The 21,192-nt window shown below is 44.5% G+C and overlaps 1 protein-coding gene and 1 long non-coding RNA gene across 2 annotated transcripts in view; one reads left to right on the top strand and one right to left on the bottom strand.

The window, feature by feature from the left end:
• Positions 1–20,929, top strand: part of LOC133471835 (G1/S-specific cyclin-D2-like) — a 28,012-nt gene extending 7,083 nt beyond the window's left edge. Inside the window, exons 2-6 of the mRNA XM_061761855.1 lie at positions 13,095–13,318; positions 14,031–14,246; positions 16,554–16,713; positions 17,494–17,642; positions 18,859–20,929. Coding sequence (XP_061617839.1) covers positions 13,124–13,318; positions 14,031–14,246; positions 16,554–16,713; positions 17,494–17,642; positions 18,859–19,008 — 870 coding nt within the window. The 5' untranslated portion in view covers positions 13,095–13,123 and the 3' untranslated portion in view covers positions 19,009–20,929. The remainder of the gene's footprint in view (positions 1–13,094; positions 13,319–14,030; positions 14,247–16,553; positions 16,714–17,493; positions 17,643–18,858) is intronic.
• On the bottom strand, positions 1,030–16,682 carry LOC133471839 (uncharacterized). Its single transcript, XR_009786377.1, has 2 exons — positions 16,543–16,682; positions 1,030–1,188 (listed from the first exon to the last, which is right to left on the bottom strand). It is a non-coding gene; the product is annotated as an uncharacterized LOC133471839 (long non-coding RNA).
• Positions 20,930–21,192: the final 263 nt, after the last annotated feature.

The following is a 21,192-nucleotide window of genomic DNA, read 5'->3' on the forward strand; positions in this document are numbered from 1 at the left end:
GCTTTGGAAAGAAGTTCACGTGGCTCAAAACTTGACTTGTGCTGCATTCCATGAAACTGGGAAATTGTAGTCCTTTGACCAGCAAAAGTGAAGTGAGTGACACTGAAAGATTTATGAGCCGTTACCTGTCCTACGTGGAATTTGGTGTGGAAAACAATATTGCGATTCTTAGTCTGAAATCGTGAAGGCCGTTCTAGAGCATTTTGACTAATCTTTCAAGACCCTCAGAAAATTGTGTTCAGTGACAATATGAGCACCAAACCTACCACAATGAGAGTTGATGCTCTGCTTTCACCATGTTCATACTTTTTGGTTTTGTGACACCTCAAACTATAGAAAAACAAACATTTAAGATGGTAAGCTCGGCGAGAACCTCTTGCACGTCCACTTGACGAATATATACGTCCATGGCAGTAAATGGTTGGATTCTAGTTGACGAATACAAACCTTCACGATAGTAAATAATTATCTTTCAAATTGAAGCTTCATCCTTGAATGGATAAAAAAATTAGCATTATAATTTAAAACCTTTCATTCAGTGACAGGCCATTTGCCAGCTTGACAAGATTAACTGACCAAAAAGGATTATCGAACAAGTGATAAGCAGTTTCTTCACAAACAAAACTGCCTTGCACCGGCCAGCTTTAAAAAAAAAAGTTTTTCCCTTTTTACGCATAATGGGGTCATTTCCCACATTCCAGCCCATCCTGAACGCAGCATTATGACCGGTTTCCACCAAGCAGTACAGTTCACTTCCCAAATAGCTGATTCATAGCGTAGCACTTTTTAGTACGCTTTGTTTCAGGTACCTACCACAATAGGGTAGCCAAAGGGTCTTTTGATTGGTCGGACAGCAGTGTTCTAGCTCCACCCTTTAAGTAACATCACTGCAGTTGGCTGCCTAAAGACCCACCATCTTTTTTTAAGGCTCGGTCACGCTAGCATGTTTGCCGTCATGCACGAAGACTGCTAGTTTGATTATATCTGCCGAGGTTCTGAGTTGTGAGAACAAATCCTCTGTGGGAAAACCTTGATCCCAAGAGGGTGCAGCGCCGGACGTGTTGACGCGTGCCCATCCGCGCTGTCGCCCAAAGGGGTGTCGCTCGCAGTTGTTAAGATGCTCTGGTGGGTGTGTGTGGGGGGGCAGGACGGCGGTTCGTGCCAGATGCAACTCAGCGTCTTGTGTGACTGTGGACACACAAAAATGACTGAGTAAGCACAAAATAAAACGATGGTTTTGGAGAAGTCGCGCTCTCGCTGTAAAGCAGACATACACACACATTGCGCAATTTAATGGCTGCACGATCAGGGCAGATGTGGACGGGTTCCCACGCTACGTCTGTCAGCAGCTCGGCGCGAGCTATGTCACTAAAGAATCCAACCTGGCCCTTGAGTCACGGCGCCGACATACTTTCTTCACGGCCATTTTTCTTCATCCTAATCCAGTATGTAATGTCACAGCATTGATTTTGTAATGGCCACATCAAGGACATTTCTGCTGTTCATTGCTAGCCCCTCAAAGGCTAGCAGCGAACAACAGAATGGACAACGTGAAAATGTAGTCGAAAATTGTACAAAATGTTGAAATACACTTCCCACAAGAAAATGTTAAAATGCTACATTTTGCCATTGAGTCAAAGTAATATGGCGTTAAGGTCAGTGCAAGCTATTTTCGCAACATTCGTTAATAAAAAATACAAACAAACAAGGGATTCCAAGTAACCCAAAATGTCTATTTTCTACTACTGCATTGTCACTTGAATTACAACAAAATTCTGGTTAGCATAAGCTTTGATTCCATAAAAATCCAAATTTGGATAGTTTCTACACTTGCTAGCCTTTGACGAATGGACTCTACTAAAAGTTGACATACAACTGATGCCAAATGCCACAAAAGTGACGCACACCGTACAGTGTTACGGTTTGTGCACATTATTTTTATAACAATCGACTTTAAAAAAAAACATTTTCCAGTCGGCCTAAAAAAAAATACTGTGCGACTAATTGTAGCCCATTTTTACTATTTATAATTTCATTTTGTTCGAAGTCCAACAAAATCGTGGCAGGAACAAGTTAATGTCCGTAAAATCCAACTTTGAGCCTTTGATTCAACTCAGGAATTTTGAGGGAAACTGTACAAAACGTTGACATACATTAAAACATTCAGCACTAAGTATCTTATGCTTCATTCCAAAAATGTAATCTATTGCTACAAAAATGCTCCATTTTGCTCCAAAATCTTGCAAACGCTTCCCTTTGTGGAGCTGGCTCGCTCGACGGGCCGCAGGGAGGAAATGATTTGAGCGTAAGGGAATGTTATCACTTTCTTGCTCTCCTGTGCGTTTCCCTCGCTGTCACATATTTGTCTTTCTTATCAGCCGTGAGAGAGAGACACATTTCACAAGTTGGAAAAAGAATGACACGCGTCCACACTGCATTTGAAATCTTGCAATGCTCGGACATGCGGCGCAATATCAGCTGTCATGTACATTGGCGTGGTGGAAATGTTGATATATTTCCCCCGTTCATGCTTCTTCCTGGAGGAAGTCTATCTGACTGCACTAGATATTAACGATGCGTTTAGATCACCAATGTACGTTATTTTGCGTTTTTTGGGTAGATGTGTTGTCAGCGTTTCTTCAGTTATGAATGACATACTCATTTGTTTTGTAGTTTTTTTTCCTCCTTCAATTACAACTGACATGCACGTTATCCCTTTCGGTAAGTGTCAGACTTATTTCGTATATGAATGACATGCTACTTGTTTTGGTAAGTGCGTCATACACTTCTGTTTGTTTACAGCGTATAAAGATTCTGTAAATCCCTTACACGTTACTTCAATACACGTTCAGCTTCACTATAATGTGTGGAAGTATTTATTTTTTTTAAATGTTCATTTTGTACTCGACTTATGTTCTGTGATTTTCCGTTAGGCTGCGCAAACGCACCAAGATGCACTGTCACTTTGGGTTAGCATTCATGCTAGCAACAGTTATAGCTGTAAGCCTGATGTTGATCTTGCAGGACCCCCCCACTGACGACAGCCGTCAGGGTGGAGAGCCTTAGAGCAGCCGCACCTTGAGAGCCTTGGCAGCTCTTCACGTCTAGCTAACAACCACATGTGTGGAAGCTCTCCTCCCACGCGTCACATTTCACACATTCCTCAACAATGTTTGCTTTTTTTTTTTTTTTTTTTTTTTTTTTTTTCCCCCCCAGGTCAACACACTTGAATCCGATGTGGCTTTTTCTTCGTGTCTCTTGTCAGGGTGTTTTCCTATAAGAAGCGTAGCATCTCGTGTGCGTTCCTTATGCGTTTTCTTTTTGCGCCGTCATCAATTTTTATTTTTTATTTTTTTCAGCCGTCAAGGATTTGAAAGCGGGAGTATTTATGTCTTCATGGGCTAACCATAAAATGAGTGCCTCCCTGTGCTTTAATTTCCTCACTGACAGTGGGAATCCTGACCGAGGGCTCCGAGTTTTGGTCCGTACTTCCAACCATAACATCAGCCCTAACGACTTCCTGTTAGCGGCCATTGCATAAGGCCTGGAAACAAAGCCATCTTAGGTTGTCAGGGGAGAAGTAACCCCCACCCTGACTCCCCATTATCCCCCAACCCAGACGCCCAATCCACCCCCACATTTTCATGAGAATGGAGCAGACTGAAAGGGGAGCAGTTGCACTTTCAGATGTATTTTGCTATTGATCTCTTGTACACCTTAACACTTGTACCCCCAACGTTAACACCTAAACCCTAATATCTTAAACCGTAACAACTAACCCTTCCACTAATATTACAGGACTCTCGATGATATAAATTCTTGACGCCCTAATTCCTTAGCCCGTAACCCTTCTACCCCAACTTTACCCTTCCACCCTTCTACCTATCCCCAAGATATTACACAAATATGCCCCAAGTGGCTGTGAATATCATAGTGATATTGGAGCAGTCTGATAGGGTGCTTTAGACACTGCTACAACCTTCAAACGTTACTTTCCTGTCTCGCCTTTGGTGCTGTGCTAGGAAAAGTTGAATCTTTCAGAATTGCTAAATAAAACGGATTGAAAACAAGCTGGTTCGGGTTGTCACTCTAGTAGCTTACACTCTGGACTGACATGTTGTCCTTATATGCTGAGGTCGCAAAGTACCACCGCCGGAACTTTCCTCTGCCTTCCCCCCCAGGGGACGTGGTCTCGGTCCTGGGAAGCGCCGGCCTGCGACCGAGCGGATTGTCGCAGCTCCACGACACACAGGCGCTGTGACCTTCTGTTTCTCACAGCGGCGTCGTCCATCTTAGTCCCAGACTTCTTTTTCACTGGGAAGACGTGACTGCTGTCTTTGTATGGTCCCAGTACACTTCAATGCGAGGCAGCCAACGTGGGAATTGACTTGTGGGAACCATCATGTCCTGTCACGATCCGCCTAATCTACCTAAGACAAAACATCTTTATCTGGTCCGGCAAGCTCGTTATTTAATTGACACCCGTGTGTTTTTGCTCTGTTTTTGTGTGTCTGCCTGTTCAACTGGATTTGTTTCTGCGGGATCCAGGCAGTGCTGCACCCAAAACACACGACCACAACAAATAATTCTTCAGAAATTTTATAAATGATGGTAAAATAATATTTGCATTTGCATCTGTTGGGCACTAAGTTAACAACCTCTTGTCGTGTTCACCTTCTCTTGCGGAGAACAAAACCAACTGTGTGACATTTCTGTACATTTTCTCAGGCTAATGGTAATGCCATGCTGGGGGGGGGGGGGAGGGGGGTGGGCCTTAGTCCGGATTACCCATGAAGAAACGACACATAATACGCCATCTGATAATAGCATACTTTTGGGTCCCACCCTCTGGTTGTTACCCCAACAAGAGGGTTCAACAAGGGCGTTACAGCTTACAGGGTGTCTCTGGATCCATTTGAATTAGTGTACATTAATGCATTAATCACCCTTAAAAAAAAAAAAGGCACAGTATGCCAAATGGCTTTATTCGACACCACCCTTTAGGCACTACTACCCCTGTGGTTCCTGCCCCCCAATGGAAGGGTACCAAAAAGTCTTGTAATTTAACAAGTGTCTCCGAATGCTTTAGAAGTTTTTAAAGGAAGGCCTAAATTGTCCGTACAAATGACACATCAAGCCGCTCGATTGCCACCCTATAGGTACTGTACCCCTGTGGTTTCAACCCCAATGAAAGGACCTTAAATCTTCTCTCTTGAACCCCTAACCTTTAGGCATTGTACCCCCATGCTTGCTACTCCAATGGACGGGAAGTCTCCGGTTCACTAAAAGGTTTTCCGATTTTGTAAATGAAGGCCTTAGCTATCCCCAAAAATCTTCTCCCCTGCTGGTTAGGACGAGACCAACATGATGTTGTCAATTGCTAGCTTATCCCGTCATTTCCTGCAGATAGGCTCGGTATGCTGGCGTTCGTCTGACTTGCGGAATGCTACTGTACATACCACGAGAGTTGTCGGATTTCACCATCACTTATTCGGGTCACCTGTTTCGTCGCGAAGAACTCCTCAGAACAGGATCTTGTCTTTGAAGGTATTCTCAGTCCTGACTTTAATCAGGCAATAAGGCGAATTAGGTCCGGATCTGACTGGGGCCCTTACAGAGGCCTCTTTATTCCGCCACCCGCCACTTGAGGCCCGGGGTTAGCACGCATGGCGCACAGGAAAACACCAAGCAGCTCCCAGACACAATCCCTCCCCTTTGCTCTACGTTTATAAGCAGCGTATCGCCTGGGCAGAGATGCTTTCAAGGCCTTCAAATTGTGAGCCCCCCGTTCCACATCCCCCATTTCCTCCGCCTTTTCTCTCAGGAGGGAAATGTAAGCGTGCGGGAGTGGAAATGTTGCCGTGTGCGCCACGGGAAGCGAGCGCACGAAGAAAGCGAAGCTATTTGCAGAACAATGAGGCCCTTTAGAGAGGAAAAAAAAGTCACGGTGCCTTTTTAAGGGGTACCGTGTCTCGTCACCTGGGTTGATACCCTTGACACGTCACGGCTCAGGAACATACCTTGGACTCTATTAACCTTGTGAACCACAAAGTAGCACAGTTTGGAATGTTGTTTTACGTCAATAGCGGGTTGCTCTGTTGATGTCGGTAGAAGGTGGCAAATTACCATCGACCAATCAGCAGAATACATCGAGCCCCACCTGTTTAAGGTACCATGTAGCCTGTGGCAGGGTAACAAAATGTCATGGTACGGCTCGGTTGCAAGGTGTCTGCACCTTATGTATTTTTTTTAATTTTTTTATTTTTTTTATCCTAAAATCTGCCATTCAAAAGTCTTAGCGCACATTTTTGACCAATTCGTAATTCCCGTTTAGCATAACGAACATTGGGATGAGCAGAACAGTCCACAATCATTTGGCAGGGGGTTGTAGAAAATCCCCAAATGATTCACAAAATGTCTCCTAGTGCTCAAAGCAGCAAGAGAAGAGTTCTTAAAATGTTGTGCATCTGGTCTTCGAAAAGTCTTGTTTGACTTCCTTAAACGTGACCATTGAAAGGAAAACGGCAAACGTTTGTTGGATGCCAGGTCGCTGAGTGTCCAGCTGCAAGGCTCTCTCCTTGTCTTCCTATTAAACATCCTGTCCCTGATGAATTGTCCTTCTCCACTGGCGTGACACACCCTCTCATTGGCCTCAGCCAATCAGCTTATTCCAGTTGTCCGCAGCTGCCGCCCAAACCCCTCCACCGGAATTTTTCCTTTTTTTCTTCCCTAATCTCTGACCACACACACACACACACACACACACACAGACTTGTTCACTTGCGACAGGCGGTCGCCGGCTCTTGGCCGCGTCCACTGCGCCACCCCGCCACATGTGCGAGTTGGGGCTTAGGGGAGCGGAACAAGGGGGAGCCCCCCCCCCACCCCCACCCTTAGCCGGGGTTACATAACACAAGTCCAGACACTCACTTGAAGACGTCTCTCGGAGACACGCTGAACGTGGCTTTGTGCCTCATTTGGAGCGCGTCTAATCCGATCATTCAGGCGAACAAGGAGTTGCTTCACCGTTAGACAGCGAGGATGTGATGTCACACGCATGTGTCTCTTAATGACCTCATCCCAGCTTGACCGCCACAAAGAAACAAGTGCTCCTCAATGCATTTTAGGTTTGGACGTCCTGCATTTGTAGTAACTTTTGTGCTTGGTATCAGTAGTTCATTGAAGCAGAAGGTTCCAATCAGATATGTTTTTGGACCAGGTTGTACTTACCCTCCCAGCAAGGTCATGTTTAGGCCCTGATAGATTACCCTTGTACTAAATTTAGGTATTAATTCCCATTGGTCAAACACACAGAAGTTCCTAGTTTGGGGGTGTGGTTGAAATGCACTATATGGCTAAATTTCTACCTGGAGTTCTATGAACGTTTTGTGCTTGGGACTAATAGTTTCTAAGCAGATAAGTTCCTCAACCTCTCATAAGTAGTACCGCTCCTAGCAGGTTCATGTTTTGGCCCTGAAGGATTGCACTGGAACTAAATTTAGACACTAGTTTCTGTGGTTTCAACACACAGCAGTTTCTAGTTCAGAGTAGAGTTCCTGTGGTCGAAATGCACTAGATAGCTGAAGTCCCGGAAACCTTTCATTCTTAGTGCTACCTCCAAACAGTGTCTTGCATTGAGCCTGATACATAACGCTGTAACTAAATTTAGCTACTAATTCCTGTTGTCTAAACCTGTGGTGCTTTTGTTGAAAAGTCACGACGCAGTTTTATAGACGTTAAGAACAATGTAGAACATTTTTTGTTTAAAAAAAGCCTCTGACAACACGTATAGTATATTATATTTTCAAAAGCTGTTTCAAATGAGTTTGATGTACCGCCAAATGCTTGCCATGACATCCACTAGCCAGAGGCTGAGCTGCACTGTATTTGTTTACTGAGTAAACTAGTGGCAGCTCAGCTGCCTGTCGCTTACATAATATTTTCCATGTGGGAAATTGGTTCACAGCACAAAGACTGACACCTTCTATAGCAGAAAAGTCCAAATACGAATACATGTCATTTTTTACTAGCAGTTCGTGACACACCCAAAATGGGTCCGCGACCTACTTTTGAGTTCCGACCACCCAGTTGAGAATCCCTGGTCCTAAACACGCAAATTCCTAGTTATTGCAGTCAATATTCTTGGTACCTATAGTTTTGGGAAGTACAAGGTTGTTTTACAAGTGTACAACCCACCCAAAGGTCCCTGGACCTCTTGAAAGTATTAGTCTTTTGACTCCAATAAATGACCCCAGAACTAGTGCCACTGTTTCAGACTCACAGAATATTCTAGTTAGGGGGTAAAGCGGTCAAATTGCATTATGTAGCTGGTTTTCCTAATGTTAGGTACTGTACCTGTTTCCTAAATGGTTCAATCAGATCTATTTACAGCTGAAGGTCTTCCTTTTACCCCAATAAATTACTGTAACACAAAAATTCAGGTGTATAGTGCTTGACATACAGTGAGTACAGAAAGTATTCAGACCCCCTTAAATTTTTCACTCTTTGTTATATTCCAGCCATTTGCTAAAATAATTGTTTTTCCCTCATTAATGTACACGCAGCACTCCATATTGACAGGAAAAAAAAACTGAATTGTTGAAATTTTTGCAGATTAAAAACGAAAAACTGAAATATCACACAGCCGTGGGTATTCAGACCCTTGGCTCAGTATTTAGTACAAGCACCATTTTGAGCTAATGGAGTCTTTTTGGGAATGATGAGTTTTTCCACACCTGGATTTGGAGATCCTCTGTCATTCTTGGCAAAACAATGATTTTGCAAATGCTGCAGTATAACAAAGAGTGAAAAATTTAAGGGGGTCTGAATACTTTCCATACCCACTGTATAGCTGTACGTATGTCCACTTAAAATTCCAGGAACGTTTTGTTCTTGCTACTTGTCGTTCTTGTTAAGGTTGTTTCCAGCATTGCGATCATTGTGCAGCGCAGTTGTAAAAAGAAAAAAAAAAAAAGCCTTTGAGAGTAAAGAAGCGCTTTTGTTGCAAACATGCGCTCTTGCCCCTCTGCCCGCTTTCAACAGCGCTCTAGAGAATGCATGGCGGAGAATGGGCCAATGTTCTATTGGAGCGTCCAAGGAGTGAGCCACGCAAGCTGCTGGACGTCACGCTTGCATACACGCTTCATGGTTGAGGTAGTGGGGGTTGGGGTGTGGGGGGCTGGTGCAGTGACCCAGGGTCGTCAATATGGAGAAGAAAACCCTCTTGTGTTCCAAAGCGCCAGACGAGTTTGCGAGAAGGCAGAGCCGGATGTTGCTATCTGTCCCTTCATTGTCCCGCTTCCAAATGTTGCCATTTTACTTTGAATGATGACTTTGGGAATAGCCAAAACATTCCAAAGGCATAGTGTGGGAACACCCTCCTTTTTTTCCCCTGCCCATTTCTGTTCCAGGGTGGCTGCCTACGTGATGATTTAATGAGATGGAAGAAGTGGCATTTAGACATCTTGATAGAGGAAATGATAGCAAGCAGCACGCTGTTCCTTTAATGGACATGGAAAGCACATTCTTCCCACTTTTCCTTCACTGATGTGTAACACTCCACGCCTGGAATAGCCTCCCTGGCATGTGACTGTACCCGTAGACATTTTTATCGCCTGCAATTCATGTTTGGGGACGCTGTATAATCAGTCCATGTGAACGCGGCGAGCCAAGGCTCATGTGACACACACACATACGCACACGCACTCACAAGCGCCGCTCTATCTCCTCCTGACATCGGCCATCTTTCGGCGGGAGGCCTTGCCGCAGCATTCCAGCCATAGCATCTTGGGCGCTACTGTCCCTTCGAAAGCTGTAATCAAGCAACTCGGTGCATAAAATGCTCCACCAGTTTATCCTTTTTTGGCGCTTCCGTCTCTTTAAGAGCTTCCTTTCATCTGGTTGGCCCATTTCCAGAAGCCTGCAGAGGGGAAGCTTCACTTCGATTGGCCAGCGGTGGCATAGCGTGCACCTCAACCCAGCAATTTGCCACCCTAGGAGGTAGTGTCTGAGCCGTAATGTGTCAGGGAATGCCGGAATGGCGGGACAGAACTTTGTTTCACACTCACTTCTCCCGCCCTGTTGTGTCCGACAAGTTGTTTTTCCACTTTGCGTAGTCACTCATCCTAATATTTTTTTCCATACAGTGGACAAGCGCCATAACTGAGGCGGGACAGTAGCAGGCGACTTCCTTCTCAAAGTATGCGTACAGACCAAAACGCTTATTGCAGTTTTTGCGTACTTTACAAGATGTCTGATTGCCTTAGGAAATTGTCTAATTCTACTCGTCATTGGTCCAGAGAGAGTGAAATACCGCGGAACCTCGATTTATGCACGGTTTTGGATTTGTGAACAGTCTCGGCCTGGACACGCAGAAGGATCAGTTGTGATTTTTCTTGCGCTGGCTCTGTGCGTCCCATAGTCTAAGTTAAGGTATACTTTAGTTTTTTATTTTTTGCTCTTAATTAGCTCTCAGAATGGCTCCTAAGAAAGAGAAAACTACTTTTAATGAAGCTAATTACTATCGGGGGGGGGGCGGGGAGGAAGTAATCGCGAAACACAACAATGGCTTTCGTGTTGCAGTTTCTACGGTGCACGCAAATGCTAATGCGCCAGCCGTTTTGGGCCAGATTATAAACAGTACTGTATGCTAGAAGGCTAAAACGTTCAATAGTGATTAGCTAACTTTCTTCACCTTTCACTTTTTGTGAGTGTACGATTGGCGCAAACGTGCGGACTAACGCCGCAATCCTGTTTGTCAGAGACATTTTTTCTGCCTTTTTCTCCATCTTTTGTTCCTCGTCTGCCTATGCGCGGGCCTTTTCGTAGGTTGACTGGACTGGTATGTTGCGGGAATCTTTGGATCAAGGTGATTTCACGCTCCTCCACGCTTTCCCAGCACTCTCTTACGTCTGTGTGTGTGTGTGTTATCATAGTCCACACAGCACAAACAGAGCAAAGTCTGACACGCTTTTTTTCTCCTCCTTAAGTGTCTGCCTTTGATACCCTCTTGGGGTATACATTTTTTGGGATAATGCTATGATGATTTCCCCCCCTAAAAAATAAATTCACAGAGGAAGAAAAACAGGCGGTCTTTTCTTTGAAGTTGAGTTAATCTGGATAACCTTGACATTCCCTTTCCGTGCTAGCCTCTCATAATAGCGCCACAGTGCTTTTTTTTTTTTTTTCTCAATGAAACTGCATATCTCATTCAGTTCTTTGGCGGTGGGGGGAGGGGAAGCAAACAGGCAAGTCGGGGGGTGGCGGCGATGGTGGCTGGGTGGGTGGTTGTGAAAAGAAGTTCAGCTGTCATTCAAGACTTTTCCCACATGATCGGAGACAGCTCGGGAATGTTTTTTTTTTTATTGATAAAAGACGCACACGTGGCCTGCCGAACGACCGCATGACTTCCTTTCCTGATGTAATTCTGACAATTACCTTTTGCCGGGATGGCAAATATTGAACTGCATATTTTTGGCATTTTTCATCCGTTTATACGCTTGGGCATCAAAGATACTTTTTGGAATTGGATCAGCACAGTCAACGCTCTTGATGTAGGATGTGTGGCATGGATTTGGGCCCATGTGACAATTACCTAATTTTTATTATTATTATTATTTTAAATTGTATTTACTCTGCACAACACAGTTAATTTAGCACATGAGCTAACCGTGCTGCTCCTTACATTCCTTGTGTTCACTGGTGAATTATTGACTCAGAAACATGCAGCTTTTTTTCCCCCCCCTTTTTTTTTTTTTTTTTTTTTTAAACACCTCCAATAAGAGCAGTAGAAGGTAGACTATTTGTAGTCAGTGAATGGCAAAGGAATTTATTGCCACCATAACATACCAGCAGCTTGCTAGTCATTTAGCTGCGTTAGGTCCTTTGCCTCTTTAAATGGCCTCATTCATGTTGATTATATTTTTGTTGTATTTTAGACCTCTTTTCCATTTTTAACCTCCAAGAAGCGCAAGAGCATGGAGAGAACGCACTGCTAGAACCTCGCCAGTTCCACCTCATTAATTTACTTTATATTTTTTGCATTGTATTTTGGGCATTTTTCAAATGTTTTCAACCCGTTGAATGTAGATTTGTATTCAGTGAATTGACACCACCCCTTGTGTGTTTTTGTCTGCAGTTTTCGTAAAAAACCATAAGACCCCAGCAACAACGGGAAAAATTATATATTTGTGTTCGAGTGGCATCGGAAAAATGTTGGCCACCGCACTCAAAAATTTCTAGCTGCAGCAGTGCCAATAAATGTATTGTCATAGTAACATGCAAGGGCTAGCCAGTTAGTTTAGGTAGCTTAATTTCAGATTTAAATGATTTAACCAATTTTTTAAAACACGTTTTTGTTTTTTAACTCTAATAAGGAAGAGTGTGTGTTCATACATTTTTTGCAACCATAACATGCAAAGTGCTGACTTCTAGCCAGTTAGTTTATTAGCCTCCTTTCCTCTTAGAATGGATGTATATTTATATATTTTTATTTACATTATGTAGTTTTGTATTTTAGCTCACTTTTTGGGGGTGTATATATATTTTTTAATTCTAGTCATCTTTTGTCTTTTATTTTATTTGAAGGTAACTTAAATGCAGTAGAATGTAGATTGGATGTTTATGCCTTTATTGGCACAATGACATGCTAGGAGCTAGCTAAACAGTTTGCTTTGTTACATACTTCTCTTTAAATGACCAAATTAGCTTTTTTTTAAAAAGTACATTTGTACCCCACTAACTTTTTTTGACGTGCGAATGTATGTTTTGTGTATTTCTGACTTTATCTTCGTTGCTTTTATTGTATCGGTCTTCCAAAGCGAAAGCTAGCTAGCTTTTGTTTTGAAGGCGTTGACCGGAAGTTCCGCCTCCCCTTTCGCGCCAGCTTGTCGGCTGAAAAGTCAGCAGAAGCAGAAGACGAGGGAGAAGGAGAAGACGACGCGAGCTGGGGGAGCAAGACTGGAACAAGCATTGCAGTCTCAGCCTCATGCTTCCACCAGGCCGCGTCTCCTCCTCCTCCTCCTCCTCCTGCTCCTGCTCCTGCTCCTGCCCGTTGTCCACCACACTGTGACACTTTTGTCATCTTTATATTTTAGTCACCAAGCACGAAGAACAGCGCCCAGTTATGGATCTTTACTGCATGGAGTCGGTGGCGGTGGTGAAAGCCCAGACAGACGCGACCATCCTCCACGATGACCGGGTCTTGCAAAGCCTGCTGACCGTGGAGGACCGCTTCCTGCCGCAGTGTTCCTACTTCCAGCGCGTCCAGAAGGATATTCAGCCGTACATGAGGCGAGTCGTCGCGGGGTGGATGCTCGAGGTTTGTTCGCGGCTGCTCCCCCCCCCCCCTCTCCATGCTAACGCTTGCTAATGCGCTTTTTTTTTTTTTTTTTTTTTTTTTTTTGGGGAGGGGGGGGGGGGGGTCTAATTTTCATGATGTCGCCACGCATTCACAAGCCGCAGATGGATGTTCTTCTGCCGGACTTGTGTGACAATTGAGTGGGGATGAGTCACCGAAAGGCGTGGGAGAGTCGGAAATTCCACCACGAAGACAATTCAGCCTCGTAAAGACGTAGCCTAGCTTCATGTTTACTTGTGCTAGCCGTATTTTAAAAATAAAAATAAATAAAAAAGCCAAATTTTGTCGAACAGAGGCCGAAGGACACAGCGAACTGTTAGCTTAATTTACACCCAGGACAAAATGACTTTTATTCTTAATACGAATTACTATACATTTTTCAAAAAGGCTCAGGCACAAGGCAGGCAGCCAGCATGGCGAACTGCAACTTTTCGTCGTGTGTGCATAGTATTCGTAACATTTTGCACAATTTAGTTTTTATTTGTGGTTTATTTTGCATAAAAGTCCAACAAGCAAGGCGAGGCTGGTTGCCCAACGACTTCCGATTGCATTTCTGCAACTTCAGACACCCAAATGACTGGTTTAACTATTTACAACCCCCTACATGCTCAAACTAACATTCTTTGCTGAAATGCTTTTTATTTTTTTGGGTGCGTCTCCCCCACTTCTCCAGGTGTGCGAGGCAGAGAGCAGCGAGGAGGACATCTTCCCTTTGGCCATCAATTATTTGGACAGATTCCTTGCTGTGATGCCCACCAGGAAGCATTATCTGCAGCTGCTGGGCGCCGTGTGCATGTTCCTGGCATCCAAACTGAAGGACAGCCGGCCCATCTCCGCCGAGAAGCTGTGCATGTACACGGACAACTCCATCTCACCACTGGAGCTGCGGGTAAGTCCGGGTACCTCGGTGCGAGGTCCTCACATTCTAGTGCTAATGGCCTAGTTGGTTTCACAGGAAGCTTCCAATTCTCGTGTGGCTGCAGAGGAGCGCGATGCCATCTAGTGTTCACACTGAAGCTCCCTGGAAGTAGTCATTTTCAAGTTGCGCCACAGGAAAGAAACAAAGCACAAGATCTCAGTCATGAGCGAGTTGTTCCGAAAGTAGATGTCGATTCGCTAAGTCGTTCTGCTGCCATATTTGATCGGTTTGGGTCGTGCTGCTGCCATATTCTCTGTATTCCTGGATATCCCCACGGGATGGGCAGAGGAAGGCGGCGGCGGCGGCTCTTTCAGCTGGGAGAGCGGCGAGGGGAGGGTGGGACATCTGTCCAGGAAGTGAGCGCATGGACTGCGACGCTCACAGCGGCCTCCGCGGGCGCTTAATGGAGTTAAATGCAAGCACGTGTGCGACCGGCGTCAATCTTCATGCTTGTACCGGCAGGTCCAATAGTTATATGGATGTAAACATAATCAAAGTACTCTGGAGAAGACATTTTGGATACCTGCCACGCCGAGTGACGAAATCTCGCTAACATCAAAGGGCTCCACTGCAAATATTAGCCTTCGATAACAGGAAGTTCCATCTGTCGGCCCCACCTTTGCTTAACTGCTGACTTTATGAATGTGTGTGAGATGTAAGGGGGGAAAAAAAAAAGGCTCATAGTTCAGAGTTAAGTAAGATTTAACATGCATGAATGACAGAAATGTGCTTTTGGAGTTTTCGCAGGCGTGCTCAAGTTCGAAAGCATGAAATGCTCATTTGCATATGTCAACTTTGGCACATAATGTATATAACTGAAAAGATAAAAGACAAATACTTCAGATAGTATTCCTTTGCTAAGGTCTGAGCCCTGCCATGAATAGAGAGAATTAGTGAGTAATTGCCAGCCACTTAAAAAGGCATTTGATTATAAATGCCACAAGATGGCAGCAATGCACTTTTTCTATTCGATTAGGCTCTGGGCGATTAAGTGGAATGTAATCACGATTTTGATTTTGGCTTCTCGCGGTTATAAAACCATCATTGAAGAAAGACAATGAATGTGCCAAACGGCGTGGTCTGTGTATGCAAGTTCCTGCGTTGCTCGCCCTCCCCGAGTTTGCGTTAAGCTCGTTATTGTCACTCCAGTTGCCGTTTGCTGTAAAACCAAACGTACCGCAAAAAGAATTACGCTAGGGCTGCATCTATTTTAGTACTGGAGTATCCTACTAAAAAATGGATCTAATAATAGAATATTCAGATAAACTATATTTTTGCTTGGTTAAAGAGGACTTATGAATACATGCGAAAATAAGCCATTTCACTTGACCAATCATTTCTTGAATTCACATTCAGCAGCAAACTTTTGTCTGTAAACATTTTCAGTGAGGCAGTTTCTAAAAATACAACAAATGTAAATTTTGGCATTTACAACTTAGCGTTTCTTCTATGTATGAAACACATTAGGCATTACTTATAAAAAGTCATAAACAGCCGTTGTTGTGCAGCTAGCATGTAGCATAGCATCCAAGTAGTTAGTGCGTCACATGTCGCTGCCGCTGTGCACACAAAGGATGTGAGGAATGAGAAAGGCATGCTAGATGATAAGATAAAAGTGCGCAGCGTGATCCTAAGAGGGAGTAAGGTGTGCACGGATATTTCAGACTGATGGATGGGAGGCTCGTTCCGGACGGGAACGTGGAATTTCACAACCTGGAGCTAACATGGCCGGTTAACGTGGTAACATGTTAAGCTATTTTGGCTAAGAGGACTGCATGATGTGATATACAGTCAATTTGAAAACGCTGTCGTCGTGACGTAGTTTTGTCAATTAATATTCAAGCACCTGCCCACTTGGTGGTTGGCACCCAACACGGCATTTCTGTGTCAGCCACTGCCAAACATGATGAACCGTGACTGATCGGACTGAGACCATCTTCACAGTTCCCTCCCACCAATGACAAAATGTTATCGAAACGCAATTTAAAATTCTGACCTAAGTAGCTATAGCATGCATGTTTGCCCCCCCCATGTAGCTTGTTTAGCTAGTTTGTGATGTTATACGAATAGGCTGAAGGGGAGACTTGGTCCTCTGGTTGGGAACTTTTGTTGTTCAATCTAGTGCAGCAGTCTGAGATTTTGTCTGACTGCTACCAAATTTGGACCGCGGATACTAGACAAATGGATGGCGATATATATCGCCGAGAATTGTAGTTTTTGTCATTTATGCCACAAAACAAAGGTATTTATGAAGGTTGTGACTCACGGCTGTTTCAGGACTGGGAGCTGGTGGTGCTGGGCAAGTTGAAGTGGAACATGGCTGCCGTCACCCCTAACGACTTCGTGGAGCACATCGTGCGCCGGCTGCCCCTCCCCGACGACAAGCTGCCGATGGTCCGCAAACACACTCAGACCTTCATCGCCCTGTGCGCTACAGGTAAACGTGCTGTTTTGTATTTTTATTTCGCGCCCCCTCCGGCCGTGCCCCTCGGCCAGATTCCCATGCACACAGGGCCGGCATTCTCCCACCGTGAGTCATCACTGACGCATGTGACCCATTTCCAAGCAGTCTTATCCCACATGGATGACTTGTGTGCTGCGGGGCTGGAAATCACTGTGTCTCCAATCTATCACCGCATCCTCTTCCTCTTCATGCGTGTTACGTGTTGACAGGGAAGCCTCCAGGTTGAAAAGGTCAGGGCGACGATCCCGTGATCTTCCTTCCTCTTGGCATGCTGTCCAAAATAAACTCACCCCCCGAGAAGCACAAACTTCCCCCCGTAGGCCTTGTCTCTTCTCTGCCTGACAATCCCGCGAAATATTTTCATATCCTGGACCGTGCTAATTGAATCGCAGGAAACAAGCGGCAGAGGAGGTTACTTCAGTGCGGTAAAAAGCGCAGAAAGCTCTTTCGCACCACGGATGTAATATTTAGATGCGTCCGCTAACAACGCAACACTTTTCCGTCATTTTGGCTCGTTGCCGGAGTCCTCCTGGCGCGGTCTGTTCCGGCTCAGGCGTCCAAACGACTCCTGCGGGGACTCGTCGTTGAAGGCGAGTAGGAGGATTCCTGCTCTGCTTTTCCGATCACTTTTTCCTCCGAGGGGGGAAAAAAAAGCACCGTTTGAAATTCAGAGCCTGGGAAAAAGCAGACCCGAGGAACTCACACACACGTGTTTAGCAGCCGTGATTTTATTTTATTCTCTTTTCTCATCAGATGACCGTCTTGCCATGAACCCCCCCTCCATGATTGCCAGCGGCAGCATGGGGGCCGCAGTCTGTGGCCTGCAGCTCCACCACAATGACCAGAGGCTGACCAGAGACAACCTGACGGACCTGCTGGCCAAGATCACCAACACAGAAGTGGTGAGTGTGTGCCGCCGACGCACAAAACAACTCCCACATTCAAGCTGTTTACCCCGCTTCTTCTTCTTCTTCTGCTGCTATAAAGAGCAGCGGCAGCCCACATTCTTGTGGTAGTGCACATGCAATTTCTGCTCTCCCACTGGAGCGCTTTGCCCCTCTTGGTGGAGGAACACTTCCGTCCTTGTGCAGTATGTTTTTGACGTTTGCTTAGCTTATTTCTTTTGCTGGGCAATTAAAAAAAAATAAAAATCAGATCAGCGAGTGTATGAAATAAGTTAACTGCTCAACTAAAGTAAAACTTCTTGCCGGTTTGCCAAATTGACTGCAAAATAAACGTAAAAGCTATTTGTCTTTTGATATCTGACAGTGCCGTATAAACCAATTGTTTGTTAGCATATCGTTAGCCCAATAGTGTAGTTGCCCAAGTTGTATTTGAACATTTTCAAAAAACAATTATTAGCAAGCACATTGGTATTTGATATTGATTTCGTAACGGCAAGTTAAAGATGACGTGGGCAATTATGCTATTAGCTAGGTACACTGTAATGTACTTCTCTGGTGATCCATCGGCACACTTTTTGACTAGATGGCGGCTCCCCAGCGTGTGTGCTTTGATGGTATGGCGCCCAAAGAAGAAAAAAAAAGTCCACTCGCTCCTCTCCACCGCCATTGGCCGCCGCCTCCCGCCTTTGCGGTGTGCGTTGCCACGGTAACCCCCGCCGTCACAACAGGCCGCGACGGCCGGCGGCCCATCGGGTTCCAATTAGACAACATTTCAAAGGAAAGCTGGCCCCCGCTTTTCCTCTGTTTGCCGGCCACCCAGCATTCTTCGAGCAGCAGCTAGCGAGCTAGCTAGCAGCCGACCTTCCACGTCTACACGCAGACCTGTTGTACACAATGGCAATTTTTTTTAAATAAACAGCACTCCACAGTATTGTACTGTACAGTAATAACATAATTAAATAAAAGCGAGAATTCAACAGTTTGTACATCATGATCATTCAGTGGGCATTGTGCTGCTCATTTGGGTGTGTACCTTGGCCACCAGGAGGCAGTTTCAAACACAGATATACGCAAAGACGACGGTCACAACTGCTTAGCAAGCTGCAGTAATAGTTTTACGTAGTTTGTAATGTTCTGTGCTGTCTGCATGTGTAGCTACTGTTCAATCTGCATAATGTTAGTCTTAAACATTTTTTTTTTGCGCTGTTCTCAGGACTGTTTGCGTGCGTGCCAGGAGCAGATCGAGCGCGTCCTGGCTGCCAGCCTGCAGCAGGAGAACCGTGCAAACGGCGGCAACAAGTCCAGAGAGCAGCAGCAGGACCAGTCCAGCACCCCCACGGACGTGCGTGACGTCAATTTATGAACCCCGAACCCTTCAACGAACTTGATTTTGTGTCCAGCGACGGCATGACAATCTAAGAATTTCTAGCAATTAAGAAATTTCGAGTTTTCTTTTTTTTTTTTTTTTTTTGGTTTGTTCGCCCCCGAACGCTTCTTGTACGCATGTAAGGATCATGAAACTTGATAGTGCCTTAGGTCCCCCCTGCCGAGCGGAAGCCTGAATATATTTTCATACTTGAAGAAAAATAGCTTATTAAATATATTCTTTTGACAGCGACAAAAAAAGTGTATATTTAGCTAGTATTTAGTTATGTTACTCTCTTAGCATCTTAGCCATTATTGAGTTTAATTGGGGATTCCGCTAGCTGTTACCGCCGACACCTGTAGTGCTACTGGGGGCGGGGTCATGCGTGAGAGGAGGAGTGGGCTGGGCCCGCTCACACAGGAAGTGCCGAGATTGTCGTTCTGAACGGCGGTGATGACGAGTTGGGGGTTCGCGGAGGTTGCGAGCGGGACAGACGCAGGTGTTGGAGAAGAATCGGGAATGTAAGCTATATTCTTTTAAAAAAAAAAAATAAAAATTTAAAAAATTAAAAAAAACAGTGGGGAGGAGAAGGTTCCGGGATGCTGTTGAAGCGTCGCTCTGCCAAATTAGTTTTGGACTTGTGGAGCGAGGCGTGACATAGGAACAATATTGATGCACTTTTAAAAAAGAAAAGAAAAGACACTCCTTCAGGATGCAGATGGGATGGTGGTCGAGGAGCCTTTATTTTGGTTGGTAGGGTCTCTCTCTCTGTTTTTTTTTTTTTTTTTTTTCCCTCCCCCCCCCCTTCCCCCCCTCATAAGTTATTTGTTTTTGGGTTAGTTTTTTTTTTTTTTTTTTTTCCTCTCTCTGGGCTGGATTCCCACACGGGGTGATGAAAGTTGGTAATTGATTATACGTTGACCAAAAAAAAGACCAGTCAAGTGTAGACTTTTATTTTGTTTTATTTAATCGTACTTGAATTGCCATAGCCAAACCTTCCTTTTATAGTTCTGTTCTGGGGTTGATTGTTGTTTGCATTCAACTCTTGGAATTTTGCCGTCAAATGTGTGTGTTCGGGCGGGGTTTTCATGGTGTGAAACTTAAGATTGTACATAGAAGTAAGGAAAGTTTAAAAAAAAAAAACACACACACACTTTGTGAAACGTTACTGTTTTGATTGAGTGTTTTCACAAGTTTGCAAAGAAAAAACTGTCAAAGGGTTGAACAAGTTCATTCCAAAACAAGAACACAAAAGTTGATGGGTGTCATTTCTCTTTGCTGCTACTAAAAGCTTTTTTTTTGGTTTGTTTCCCCCCCCCCTTCTCCTTTTCTTTCCCTCTCCCCCCCCCCCCCTCTCATTTTAAAAACAATTAAATTGTGATTCACTCGTGTTTGCTGCTATTATATGATTTTATTAATTGTGTATACTTTACAAGTCTTTTGCTTTGTTTGTTGTCTTTTTGTGACTGTACTAGAGGGAACGCCACAGTTTGGTGGGGGACTGGAAGTACTCGTGTTTATTTTGTATCTGTTGAACTCTTGCTGCTTCCTTGTAATATGTTTGTGTACCTCAGGTTAATTTGGACGGATCGAGCATTACCTCATCACACTTCACATCACACATTTTTTTTTTTTCCAGAGGGAGGATGCTTTTGTTTTAAAATCAGATTCCACTGTGCTTTAAATGGCAAGACAAAACAAACAAAAAACATGTGTGGTGCTGCTCCAAACACGCCCTGTACTGTATGATATTCATGTATCAAAAAAAAAAAAAGACCAAAGGTTTTCTTTATTTTGGATTTAAGTGGAATCTTTTTATTTTTGAGGTAACAGCGGACTGTTTGGTGTAGTTTTGATCCTCTCCTCTTGTCCCCACACAGTGTACCTCAACATTTTCTCAATAAATTGGCTAAAATCACCCGACTTACCTTTGTCCATGTATTAACCTTGTATGACCAGCGGAGGGCGCCCCAAAAAACGGCAGTACGAGTCTGCAGTCACTTCGTCACGGAGCCGGATGTGACGTCAGACACGAAAAATGAAGCGTCGCTGTGGAGAAAATGCACGTACACGAATGTTAAAAAAAAACACGTTCATGTGAAGTTTAACCTTCGTACGGCAGTAAGTTCATTTTTCTGATTAAATTTTGACTAAATTGATGTATGGCTTGACTTGACAATG

Source organism: Phyllopteryx taeniolatus, chromosome 22, assembly GCF_024500385.1.
Source record: "Phyllopteryx taeniolatus isolate TA_2022b chromosome 22, UOR_Ptae_1.2, whole genome shotgun sequence".
In the NCBI taxonomy this organism is placed as follows: Eukaryota; Metazoa; Chordata; class Actinopteri; order Syngnathiformes; family Syngnathidae; genus Phyllopteryx; species Phyllopteryx taeniolatus.